Here is a 13,864-nt window from a genome sequence, read left to right as displayed (position 1 = left end):
ATGTTCTGCAGGAAGCACAAATTCTTTTTTTTTTTCTTTTTGGAGAGGTTTTTGCTATAGGGCGCATGCGCTCGCCAGAGAGACAGAGAGAGACGGAGAGACAGAAAGCAAGAAATCACCCCCCGGGGTGATGGCCACGCCACAATCCCTTCTCCTCCATTCCCCTCTTGGGATCTTGGGCACGCACGTACACATGCCCGGCATGAGTTTAAGCCACCGGGTTCAGGACTTGAACCGCGGTTGGCTACATGGGAGTCCAGCAACATAGCTATTATGCTAATGGTTCCGGAAGCACAAATTCTTGATCCAAAAAGTGGATTTCAAACCCACTATTTTCAGTTTTATTGAACATCAAAAGATAATTTATATTTGGAACTTTCATGCACTTTGAGGAAACTATTCTGCAGTTCCCTTGCAGATTTTGGTTTTACCCTTTTACTCTCATAAATACTACTTAAAACATTTAATTGAAGAAAAATGCATATTGTTTGGTATAACAAAGATCTTTCCATAATCAAATGGTTATTCCTGCCGGAATTAAGATAAATAAAAATTCTTTTCTTTAAATCATGAATGAATGTGGGCTAGCAGATGGCATGGTGATTAAGGCAACTGGATTCCCACATGGCTGACTGTGGTTTGAGTCCCGGACCCTGTGGCTTTAAACCCACATGGTGAATGTGTGTTTGCACCCAATACCCTGAAGGAGAACGGAAAAGAAGGGATTGTGGGTGGTCATCCCCCTGAGGGATGATTTCTCACTTTCCCTCTATCTCTACATCTTTCTGTCTTTCTCCTCTCTAGTGAACACACCAAAAACATAATAATAATAGTAATCATAATGATAATTTAATTTTTCATGTCTTTGGAAATTTTGTTTTCCAATGAGACATTTGGAACCACGAGTACATCTAATAAATCTAGGTTCACTCGGTGCATCTAAATTGATGCTAACAGGTCTAGTGAATCTCATTTTGTGGTTTTGCTCAGATTACGACTTCATAATAAATGTGCGAATTTAGACAACCCGAGATGCTTCAATTGCTTTGTTTTCTTTCCACAGAAAACATTACAGCAAAGCATATTGTGAGTAACGATAGCTCAGACAGCGATGATGAATCACAAGAACGCAAAGGTAAGCGAGCCGGAACCTTCTCTGGCAGACCCACAGGAACGGGTAGGAACGCTTTGGTCGGTCCTGTCACTCAGTGCTCACGGCCCTCTCCACGTAAGGCCCTGAGTGACAGGAGTGTAGCGTTCTGTGGATAGACAGGGTTGAGTGTTGCATATGTAACAAAATAGGCGGCACATTTACATCACCTTTCCTTTTAATTCCTCCGAAACATTTGCCAGTCGGAAACTCCGATACGGCAGAAACACTGAATTCTGTTTAAAGTCTGATTAGGACAGTGGGCTTCTCTGCATGGCTATTATGACTGATGTACATTTTTAGATGTCTTCGAAATTAAAATTTTATTTTTAAAAATGTATTATTAATTTTATTATTGTTAATAAAAATGTTATGATTAAAATTTTGTTAAACTTTTATTATTAAATGTATTATTTTAACATTTTATTATTATTTTATTATTAAACATTGGATTCTCACTCCATTCCTAAGCCTTCTCCTGTGGTCAATATCCCACCCTTAGAAAGGGATCAGTGATGAACTGGGGGGGAAAATACCAAGGACCTATTGCGTATATAACCTACAACATGTAAAAGCGAGTGTTTTTAATATTTGATAACATAGTTCTGTTTGGTGTGAATCATGATTGTCCCTGGGGATTTGGCAGGAATAAGGTGAGGATCAGAGGTATTTGTTGTTAATGTTATGTATAGTAAAGTGGAGATTTTTACCTTTTGACCAGTGTTTTCATAATGCCATCTATAAAAATGTTCCCAAAAATCCAAAAAATAAAAACAAAAAATAAATAAGCCATACAATAAAACAAACGACGAGAAGACTACAACTGGGAGAGCCTCTTATTGCAGTTTGAATACGATCATCTAGACTTCAGAAGATGTTAAATACCTCTTGTCCAAAAGTTAACCAGTTCCACCGGGCGTGGCATCCATACTGGAAGAGGCTGTTAGACCTTTGCTTAATTATCACTAAAATGGAGCTTCCCTTTTCATAGCTGAGCTATTGCTTCCTCCTAAGCTAAGTTTATGCAAATTAGAGAAAATATGCCTTCTTTGGGGAGTGCCACTGCACAGGGCAAAGTCTGGTTGGGGTGCAGTGTCTCGGCGTTAGAAAGGGGCATCCCATGGGCCAACCCTGTAGCTTACTGGTACAGAAAGCCAGATCCCACATGGCCAACCATTGTTGAAACCTGGGCCCTGGTGGCTTGAAAAACATGCCAGGTGCATGTGCATATGTGCCCTAAATCCCGATGGGATGGAGGAATGGAGGAGAAAGGATTGTAGCATGACCACACCCCACGAGGTGGCACTTCTTCTCTCTCTCTCTTTCTTTCTGGTGAGGGCAGGTGCCCCCTGGCAATTTAGAGAAAAAGGGGGCATCTCTTAAGCATACAAAGCTTTCACCGGGGAGCACAAGCTGCCTATTCCCTACAACTTCAGGCACCCGGTGTACTGACTAATCAAATGGTCATTTGGCAGAATCCCCAAAGAGCCCTGCTAGGAAAGAACTGAGTCTTCATTCTGGCTTCTTTATCTTCTTAATTTGACTTTACTTATTTATTTTTAGTTGTTCAAATCCCTTGTACTTTAAATTTACTTTTAATGAAGGAAACCAGCCCATGCAAAGAGGTTAAGCATATGCCTCGCACCTCGCATCTCATGTGGGGACTACTGAGTGGACATATCAATGGCTTGTCAGTTACCAAGGGTACCGCTGTAGGTGGTCAGTCCATCCGATCACTCTGCTGTCCGTACTAGGTAGTTTTTGGAAATCGCTGTAGGTGGTCAGTCCATCCGATCACTCTGCTGTCCATACTAGGTAGTTTTTCAGCCCAAGAAATTCAAGGACTCTATGACTTTGGTTTTAGTACCAGTTTAGATGAGATTGTGATATTTAGGATCCTCTTAAGGGTTTGTTACTAGGTCTCAATATCTATTCTTTTTCCTTTTAAATAGAGTTGTTTAGAGCAGTTTTAGGCTCCAGGCAAAACAGAGCGGAAAGTACAGATTTCCCATAGGTTCTCTGTGCCCTTCCTTTCACACAAACTCAGCCTCTATAAACATTTAGCCCACAGGGGTCACTTACTACAGCTGTTGAACCTGCATCGACACGTCATTATCGCTCAACGGCCATTGTTTACACTGGAGTTCACTCTTGGTGTTGTGTAGTCTATGAGTTTGCACAGATGTGTCATGACTATACTTACCATTACAGTTACCATTTACAGTAGTTCCACTGCCCTGAAAATCCTGCTCACCTATTCATTCTTCTTTCTCCCCTTAATCCCAGTGAGCACTAATCTCTTTATTACCTTTGTAGTTTTGTCTTTTTCAGAGTGTCATATGATTGTAATTGTATAGTATGTAGCCTCTTCAGTTTGGCGTCTTTCACTTGGTAATACGAATTTCAAGTTCCTCCATGTCTTTTCATGCAACTTGAGAGCTCACCTTTTTAGTGGTGCATAATAATCTAATTTCTGGAAGTAACATTGTTTATCTACACACCTACTGAAGGATATCTTGGTTGATTTCAAGTTTTAGAAATGATGAATGAAGCCTCAATAAACTCATCAGGTTAACTGATGAGGAAATGAAGGAAGGAAAGGGCGAGTGACTTGGAAATTGTGGAGAGAGGGTGGGAGCCAGGGCAGTCTGCTTCTGGAACAAGTGCTCTGAATGACTGTACTGTGTAGCTTCCCGGTAGTTGGAACATATGCATAGGTTGTAAGGAAAAATAATTTAAAACTGCTTCTTTTAGATGATTGCCACATTTTAAAACATTTGTCTAAGTTATGGGATTTTAAATCCTCAAGCTCTATATGCAGAGATGAAGTGATTGGTCATGTAACTAATAGGCCATTGGGGTGTTTTCTGAGTAGCAACCACACATTGAATCTTACAGCTGTCTCTTCATCCGGCATAATTCCTGAATATTGACTGAACAGAGTAAGATTTCTAAGGAAACCTGAGAAGTGTAGAGAATGGGGGCCAGTTGGTGATGCACCTGTAACACAACATTCTGTGATACTGGGCCCATATGGGAAGGTCCCAGGCTCTTGGCCTAGGACCTCCCTGTGCACACTGGGAGTGCATGTGCCTGCAATCCAGGCTGGCTGAGGAAGGGGATGGATTATGGAATGAAGACCCTGCTATTTGGTCTTCTCTCTCTCTGTGACTCTCTCTTATGGAAGGAATAAATAAATACACTCTAAAGAAACAGAGATGTATAGAACAGTGTAGCTACTGTGGATTTTCTGCGTGTGTGTGTGTGTGTGTGTGTGTGTGTGTGTGTGCAGTCGAGGGGGAAAAACAGGACTAGGGAAGAGGGAAAAGGGGACATGGAAGTTGACCTGAATATCTAAGACTACCCCAAGTGGCACCAGCAAGGATATACCCTTTATACTGACAATAGGAAAACGGTAACTAGGAACAATTTAAGAACAAAAATAATTAACTGAAGTATTAATCGACTACATCAATGCGCACAAATAAACCCATGTTAAAAGCCATAGGGATTCATTGTTATTTTTCATGTTCAGTTACCTGGAGACGTCTTTAAAAAAAGAAAGTGGATTTTGGAGCCTGTGGAATGATCTCATCCTCTTCCTTAGGCACTGAAAATGAAGATGCTGAAAGGGAATATCAAGACGATAATCAAGCGAGCTGGGTTCACCGTATGGTCATGGCCTTGGTGAGTGACTCAGCTCTATTCAACACCAGAGAAGGGCGTGCTGGGAAGGTGCACAACTTCATGCTGGGCTTGAACCTCAACACGTCTTACCCGCTGTCTCCTCTGAGAGACTTTGCCACGCAGGAATCCTTCGATGACGATGAGCTGGACACGGCTGTAGCAGGTCAGTCTTCAGGACTTATCCGTGAAAGCTAATGCGGGACGACTTCATTCCTTCTCCGGGGAGAAGCCATTTCATTATTATGAACACTTATTCATTTATCCTCAGTAGCAACGACATGCATTTAATATGCAAAGGGCTTTCAAGGACTAGGAGATTTTTCTTTTTCTCTCCCTGTGGAAGAACAAGTTACATTGGACAGGATATAGCTAAGTCCTGTTAGAAAATTTTCACGGAACTATTGAGAAGGACCTCAGATATTCCCTGTATTATTCAGGATTGCAGAAAGTAGGAAAGCCGCCAACTTGTTGAGCTGAAAGAGTTTTAAAGTAGGGAAGGAGATGCTGACAAAATTGTTCCAAGGCCTGGAAGAGCAGGCTCTAGCCTGAGCTTCCAGGAATAACTCTCAAAACATTTCAGAATCATCCTCGCAGATGCCTCAGCAACTGTGCTTGGCAGTAGAAATAGCAGCAGCGTACCCTCTGTCTCATTTCCTTTTTTAAATCTTACGTGGGTGGTTCTCTTTGGCAAAGGCCTGGTCTTAGCAGAGCTGGAGCGGTAAGGGAGTCTGTAAACGTGATCCTTCCCCTGCCTCCCTCGGGCGTGCGGTGAGGGTGCTTCAGAGGAGTTGGAAGGGGTGAGTGAGCAGGTCTGCGGTTCCCCCTCTGCAGGCTACTGGCTCTCTCCCTGTAGTTCTCAGAAAGGTTAGGAACTTTCTTAAGGCCACCCAGCAAGAGCCTAGTCACTTTCAGGTTGTCATTTAGCCAGGTCCTCAAGAATAATAACCTTTACTCTTCAGTTCCATGTGTGCTATGGAGGAAGAATTAAATTTGCTTCAATGACTAGTAAATAGCTAATATTTTTTGTGTGGCGATCTTATCATCTTAAATTCTTCTACTTCTTCATACCATCATCTTGCCCTTAACTGCTCAAATGTCATTTCTCAATCATTTCTGTCTAACACCACTGATAGGATGCTGTGAAAACTTAAATATTCTATTTCAAAAAATAAAAATTAAAAATTCAGGGGGCCGGCAGGTAGTATGGGGATTAAGTGTGCTGGACTCCCATGTGGCTGACCGTGGTTTGAGTCCTGGACCTGATAGCTTGCTTTCTCACTTTCTCTCTGTCTCTCTCTCTCTCTCCCCCTCTGTCTTTGGTCAAATTAAAATAAGTAAATAAAGCTAAATAAAGTAATTCTTGGGCCGGCAAGTGGCATGGTAGTTAAAGGCACTGGACTGCCACATGGCCAACGTTGATTTGAGTCCTAGACCTGAGAGCTTGCTTTCTCACATTCCCTCCCTCTCACTCTGTCCTTCTCTGGTCTGATTAAAAATAGATAGATAAATAAATAAATAAATAAAGTTTAAAAAATAATTCTTTTTACAAAAGTAATTCTTAAAAATAAATAGAGAACCCAGCATTGTGCTTCCCTCTGTTAAAGCATCACACCTGTGGAACGTGTTTGACGATCAGGGAACAGCCTCACATTTTGCGCTGTTTCGGTAGCATTGTTTCTATTTGTTGCTTGACCTTCAGGGGAATTGAAGAAGCAAACGTGACCCCTGTTGTTTAAAAAGAAAGAGTACAAATTCAGTATCTTGTGGCATTCTGTTTATGTCCGGGAGATGAGGTATGTCAGTTTCCTTTTCATATCAACTGTAATAAAAGTCTATTGTAGGGCCAGCAGATGGCAAAGTGGTTATGTTGCTGGACTCCCACATGGCTGACAGGGTTCGAATCCTGGACCTCGTGGCTTCAAACTCATGCTGAGAGCGTGTGCCCAAGATCCCAGGTAGAGAATGGAAGAGAAGGGATTGTGGTGTGACCATCCACCCTGGGGGGTGATTTCTCACTTTCTCTCTCACTATCTCATTTTTCTTCTAAAAGCATACCTGCCATAAGGCAAAGACCTCTAAAAAAAGAAAAGAAAAGTCTGTCGTGGGCCAGTTCCCTGTGGTGGTGGTAATGCACAGCTCAAGAGAAGCTAGATCCCACGTAGGGACTAAGATCCGAGTCTTCAGCCAGGTCAGCCCCACGTGCCAGGCTTGTGGGCTGGAGGACTGGGTGAGGAGGCTTTTGGTGTGACCAGGCCCTGTGAAGGGTGTTCCTGTCTCTCGAGTCTATCATGAATTTTTTTTAAAGGGGAAGGAATAGCAATGTATTTGTGATAAAGTCAATGTTTATTTTAAAATTCATCCAAGATGAAGATATACTTAACCTTACTGTCAGTGACATTATTTTTCTCCATGTGTGACACATGGCATGCATGTAGCTGTTGTGATACCAATTAAATGTGTCTTCTCTAGAAACTTAGGTTTTATAAATGGGTGGCAGTGGGCTTAAAAAATAATTTATTGACCATTTTGAGTGCTGTCCTCGCCTGACTTTTCTCAGCAGAGCTGGGATTGGGACACAGGTCTCCTAAGTCTTTCTCTTCTACGCAGTCCCCCGCCCCCGACCCCCACCAGTCCCTTGGCTTTATTAGTTCTGATCTCGCTGATGTAAAAATGGAAGTTTTCCTTCTGTATACTTCATTACAGCGCTTTTACGTTGCTGCTTTGATTGCACCACCTAGTACAGTGTCTCCTGTGGCTTACACGGCACAAGCACTCCTACACACCACATTTGAATGACTTCCTGGGAGTTTTGCAAGATTTTATGTGGATTCAGTGGTGTCAGATAAAATATAGAATGCCTAGTGAAATTTGAGTTTTACATACTATGTACATAAGTGTCTACATAATAGATATAGACCCCTTTGCAACCTTTGGAAACTACACTGAACCACTATTTGTTGATTATCTAAAATTTAAATTAAACTGGGCATCTTGTGATTTTATCAATTAGCAGCTTCCCAAAGTGTGCCTCTTTATGTTTTTCACTTTGCTTCAAATTGTTCTGCATGTTGATCTTCCTTCTTTCTCTTGTTCATTCTTGCATTCACTGGGTAATTATGGTGGACAGACAGTACATTCTAGGAATCTAGTAGCAGCAAGATAGATGTAATCCTTTACCTCATAAAGATTAAAATAATGGGACCAGCAGTTGGAGTAATGGTTATGTTGCTGGACTATGTAGTCGAATGCAGTTCGAGTCCCAGACCCAGTGGTTTAAACTCACGCCGGGCGTGTGTGCGTGCGTACCCAAGATCCTGGAAAGAGAATGGAGGAGAAGGGATTGTGGCGTGGCCATCCCCCCTGTGGGGGAATTTCTCACTTTCTGTCTCTCTGTCTCTGTCTTTCTGGTGAGTGCACACGCCCTATAGCAAAAACCTCTCAAAAAAAAAAAAGATTAAAATAATTTCATAGCCTTTCCTCAGAGTTTTGATTCATACAAGGATTGATATCTTTAGTTACCAATGATAGAAAAGTAGAATAAAACTGAAAACCAAGACTCCTGATTCTGATGAAACCGTGGGTCACCGAGGATAAACCACTTCGTTAAGGACACACCTGTAAGTTAAGAATATGAGCCCAATGTGGGAATTTTCCCTTTTTATAGGGCTTGGAAGATACTAGTTCAATATCTCCTCATTTGACTCCTTTATTTAATGCCCTTTGAAAAAAAAAAAAAAAGGGCTGTGGACAGTTTTCAGAGAATAAGACAGGGAAATATAAAATATCAATCATCCCAAAATATGGAATCATGTACATGACAGACATCTTTCATTGAGAGATTTTGAAATGTTCTAACCTAAAGTTGCTTTAAGTTAGTAATCTCTGGAGAGCATTTTATGTTTTACTTCTCAGTGTGAATCTCATGAAAATTACATTTTACTCATTTTGTATTTATTCAGATGAAAGAAAAAGTCTGTGAGGAACTGGTTTCAGTGAAACCACCCAATCACTTCACTAACAGATTTGTTCAACTTCATGTTTATCGAACAACTTTGCCAAAAATGATTGCATTTTAGACTGCATTGAATTGATTACTACTTTTTCAGACAAGGCTTCTACTATCCGGTTTATTTCCCCATCTGTTTGCTCGTTTTAGAATAGCCGTATGTTTGGAATGAAAAGTTAAAGAGTTCATCACAAACTGTGATCATAAACTGTAGATTAAAATTTCTTATTATCATACAACTAAAATGTTATAATTTAATCACAACCTTAATTAATACTACTTCTTTTAACTTTGCAACCCTCACAATAATAGATTTTTATCTAACCTAGATATTATATTAGCAAGCCTTCCATTTTAGTTTATCTTAATGATCATTTTGTTGCTATAAATTAAAGTATAAATAATAAAACTTAAAATCTTAGAATTAAAACAATCTTTTAATCTAAAATGAGGAAAAAGTGTACTATTTTTGTGCCTGTTTCTTCACCTTGCAGACTATCTTTTGAAAACAAGAGGAATTGCAATAGGATAAAATTCCCTTTATGAGTTTACGAAATAAGCAAGATTATTGTTTACCCATAGAAACTATTTTTGAGGAAGCTGCTCATTAGTTACATGACTTTCTTCCTGTTTACTTTCTCGTTTATATTATTTACTGTGAAACCCACCATCTGGAATAAGAAACCAAGACATGAGTTAATGTGGGCCAGAGTTCAAAACGCAGACAGCCAAATATCTGTGCACTGTGAATTGGATCTGCGTGATGTATTTATAAAGCGAGCATCACAAATACCCACAGCTGAGCCGCCTGAAGGAAATGTTACATAATTATAAAACATCGAGGTTTTATTTCTTTCCTGTCAGCGAACCTGATGAACTCATTCACAGATTTGGGAAATATGTATGTTTTCAATTAAGGGAAGAGATTCTTCTATAGCTGCGTTTATCCAGTTTCCCAAAAGCCCCAGTTTACTTACAAAACAAAAATAACAGTAGTACCTATTTTATAGCGTTATTACGAGGATTAAGGAGCATTTTCATGTAAAGTGCTGTTCAGTCTGAGTCTTGACAAAAAGAATAGAGAGATTTTGATGTAATTGGCTATTATCTTGAGATGCCGAATCTTGGCTTTCTCAAATCCATTTGATTGTGGAGTTCTTATTTTGTATACAGAATATATGTTGATATCTTGCAAAAAGGTGCTTTTTGCAATACAGTTAAGACACCCTGCTTACCGTCAATTTATCTGAAAGGTCGAAATGATGGTGTTTACGAAATGCCCAAGCCAGAAAATGGTTGGCATAATGATTTTTCTTTCAAATGCATCTTGGATTTCAGAAAGGAGAAAAGGAGACTGTCAGTCGCCTAATGAGAAGGGACACATCAAAAAGAATATGAGCGAAATGATCTGTTTATGGTTACTCTTTTAGCTAAAATGAAACAGACAAACTGAGTTTATGAAGACTGTAAATATATATACATGTGTGTATATATATACATTCACAGACTGGCTTCTTGGCCTGGTAGTTAAGAAGGGAGCCTGATCTCACATGGTCAGCCATGAAGTTTGAATTCCGGCCCTGGTGACTTGAAAAACAGGCCATGCACATGTGCCCGTGTGCTCTGAATCCCAGCTGGATGGACAAATGGAAAAGATGGGATTACAGTGTCATCACAGCCCATTGGGGGATGCTTTCTCCTTATTATTCTCTATCTTTCTGTCTCTCTCTTTCTGGTTAGCACACATTCTCTTTGGCCAAGAAAAAAAATATCGATTAACATATTTTATTACATTAAGAAAAAAATTATTGTATTATAAAAACTATCATTGGGACCAGCAGATGGCAAAATGGTTACATTACTGGACTCCCACATAGTGGACCATGGTTTGAGTCCCAGACTTGATAGCTTAAAACTCATGTGGGCACATATGCATGCATGCCCAAAATCCTGAGAGAGGAATGGAGGAGAAGGGATTGTGGTGTGGCCATCTCCCTTCGGGGGGTGGTTTATGTCTCTCTGTCTCTCTGGCAAGAACACATGCCCTATAGCAAAAATCTCTCTCTCAAAAGAAAAAGAAACGAAGCTACCATTAATATGTTTTAAAATTTTTGTGTTTAATTGTAATAAAATGTCAGTAATGTAGTTTTAGCAATGGATAGATAATTGATGGAGTATGTGTAGATAGGCTCTACATACTATAGTCATTGCTCCTTTATTTTATTTTTATTTTTATTATTATTATTTTTTTTTTGGTTAAGTTTTTGCCATAGGGTGCATTCACTGGAGAGAGAGAGAGACAATAAGAGAAAGTGAGAAGTCACTCACCAAGAGTGAGACATACCACAATCCCTTTGTCTCCATTCCCCTCTTGGGATTTTGGGCAGGCACACACACACACACATACCTAGAGTGAATTTCAAGCCTCCAGGTCCAGGACTAGAACCATTGTCAACTATGTAGTAGTCCAGTACTTTAACTACTACCTCATCTGCTGGCTCCTAGTCATTGCTTTTCAAGTTAGTCCTTTTTAAGTTCTTTTAGTTCCTGGGCCATACTACTTTCCGAAGTAATAGTGCGAAATTGTGCAGAGGGCTCAGGTTTTGTGGCTCTGATTTGGAATTTGGAATTTTAACTCTCACTATTGTGTGAACTGGGCACTTTTGTTTTGTTTTTGAATTTTTGCCAGAGGGTGTGTGTGCTCACCAGAGAAAGAACAAGAGAAAGTGAGAAAGTACTCCCCATGGCCATGAGCATGCTGCAATGCCTTCTCTTCCATTTCTCCCTCCTTTTGGGATTTGGGCCATGCACACACACGTGCCTGGGGTGTTTCTCAGGTCCCTGGGTCTGGGGCTCAAACTGTGAGGTCGGTGATGTGGGATCCAGCCACTTTAATCACCATGTCGCTGGCTGGTCCCCAAACTGGACAATTTATTTTACCTTCTTGGGCCTCAGTTTCTTTATCTTCAAAATGGCTATCTTTTCTGTAAATGTGTTATAAGGATAATAAATATACGTAACATTTCTAATACATAATGGACAGGACAAATGAAGTGGCTCTTAGGAGAAGTCAGACAAACAAATAATGCATTTCTAGCTTCTTAAATATTTTAAAACTAATATTAAAGACAAGGATTTATCATTCTTTACTTTGAAAAAATTTACATACATAATTTTAAAATTAGAAATTTCACAGAAAAAAATATTAAAATTGGCTCTGATATTTAATTATTTCAATTTTTATATACAATTATTTCAATTTTTTTTTTTAAGGCTTTTGGCTTAGGACACATGTGCTGGCCCAAGAAAGACAGAGAAGGAAAGTCAGAGGGAAAGTGAGAAATCACCTCCTAGGATGGACACTCCACAATCCCTTCTCCTCCATTCTCCTCCTGGGATTTTGGGCACACATGCACTTGTGCCTGTCATGATTCTCAAGCCGATGGGTATTGGAGTCGAACTGCAATCAGCCATCTGAGAGTCCAGCACCTTAACCACCATGCCACCTGCTGGCCCCAATGTAATTATTTCAATTTTGCAATCTTGATTCCAGGCTCTGTGATAGATTAAAGTAAAATATCTTACTGGTCACAAAATATTGATATATTGTCCCTGCAATTTATAGATACTTGATAAGAAGAATTAACTTGTTGATAATTCTTTTTATAATGACATGTCTATTCTCTCCTCACTTTGGACACAGTGAGACTTTCCCTTTTTTGTTCCCCCAACTTGGTCTGCCTTTATTATTTAGGCATTTGCCTTTCTTCTTGTCTTTAAAAAAAATAGCTTTTATGACCTTTTTCAAATTTCATTTAAGACCATTTGTTCCAGGCTTATCTCTTTTGCTATTCTGGGCATTTCAAATTGTTTCAGCTATAAAAATCTTTCTCTCTTTAATCATAAGGGTCACTGGTAAATATTTGTACATTCATTTGCTATTAAGTATTTTGGAGATGAGAAATTTTAAAAGATAAGAGAAAATGCCTGAATCTCCCTATAACCTATAGTAAGTTAGAAGGATATTAATGTTTCTTAAGTAACTATACCAAAGTCGAACTTAAACTACCTGTTTTAGTTAACAGTGAGTAAACGTTATGGCTGTTTTACTGGGTTTTTTTAAGGTTGTGGATTTTTTTTGTGTTTCTGTTTGTTCTTATTTTAACAAACAACAGAAAGGGAGAAGAGTGAGTGATATAGACAAGTGGGTATTTTTGACAGGGCAGAATCTCACCAAACTATCATCCTCCTGCTTCAGCCTCCCAGTTAGCAAGAGTCATAAACATAGACCCGAATCCAGCCTACCCTGGGCTCATGCAAGAACTAAACTCAGTTCTCCATGAGAGCCATGCTCCCTGCAGTGGCATCCTTCTGCTTACAACTCCACAGTAGGACTTTATTGGTATTTTAATTTTGGCTTTATCGATGATGAAGATTGTATATTTCATTGGACAGAGTCTAAAAATTAGCCTTCCTTTTGGACCTAAATTGATGGTGAGACAGACTGGCTCAATGGCACACTAATACCGTGCTGGCCAAGTAAAGCTGGATTCATATGGCGTTCGCGGGTTTGGTTCCCTGTTGGACCCATACATGCCGGGGTATGTGCCCGCGATCCCGGCTGACTGAGAAGGATGGGAGTGAGGGAGATTGTGGCATGAGACCCTGTTGACGGCGCTTGTCTTTGTCTTTTGCGCTCATTAAAGAGATAAGTAAACTTAAAAAAAATTTTTAAAATCCTGTGAGAGGATTAATCATTATCGTTCTTATTTAGAAACATACAGAGAAAATGACATACTGTATTCCTACTATGTGCTGAGCAGTTTCCTCCGTACTTTAATCGTGTCCTTTTTTTTCAAGGTTTTTGCCATAGGGTATGTGTACTTGTTAGAGAGAGACAGAGAGAAAAAGTGAGAAATCACCCACCCACCCTGGAGGGATGCCCACACCACAGCGCTTTCTCCTCCACTCCCCTCCTGAGACTTTGGGCATGCATGTACACATACCCAGCGTGATTTTCA

General features: G+C 40.0%; 1 protein-coding gene across 1 annotated transcript in view; it reads left to right on the top strand.

The window, feature by feature from the left end:
- Positions 1-13,864, top strand: part of PLA2G4A (phospholipase A2 group IVA) — a 195,977-nt gene that overhangs the window by 151,304 nt on the left and 30,809 nt on the right. The window contains exons 13-14 of the mRNA XM_006161871.2: positions 1,064-1,135; positions 4,758-5,000. Of these exons, the coding sequence (XP_006161933.1) occupies positions 1,064-1,135; positions 4,758-5,000 (315 nt within the window). The remainder of the gene's footprint in view (positions 1-1,063; positions 1,136-4,757; positions 5,001-13,864) is intronic.

This window comes from Tupaia chinensis, unplaced genomic scaffold, assembly GCF_000334495.1.
Source record: "Tupaia chinensis unplaced genomic scaffold, TupChi_1.0 Scaffold139422_1, whole genome shotgun sequence".
NCBI lineage: Eukaryota > Metazoa > Chordata > Mammalia > Scandentia > Tupaiidae > Tupaia > Tupaia belangeri.
This window is presented reverse-complemented; position numbering and strand designations above follow the sequence as displayed.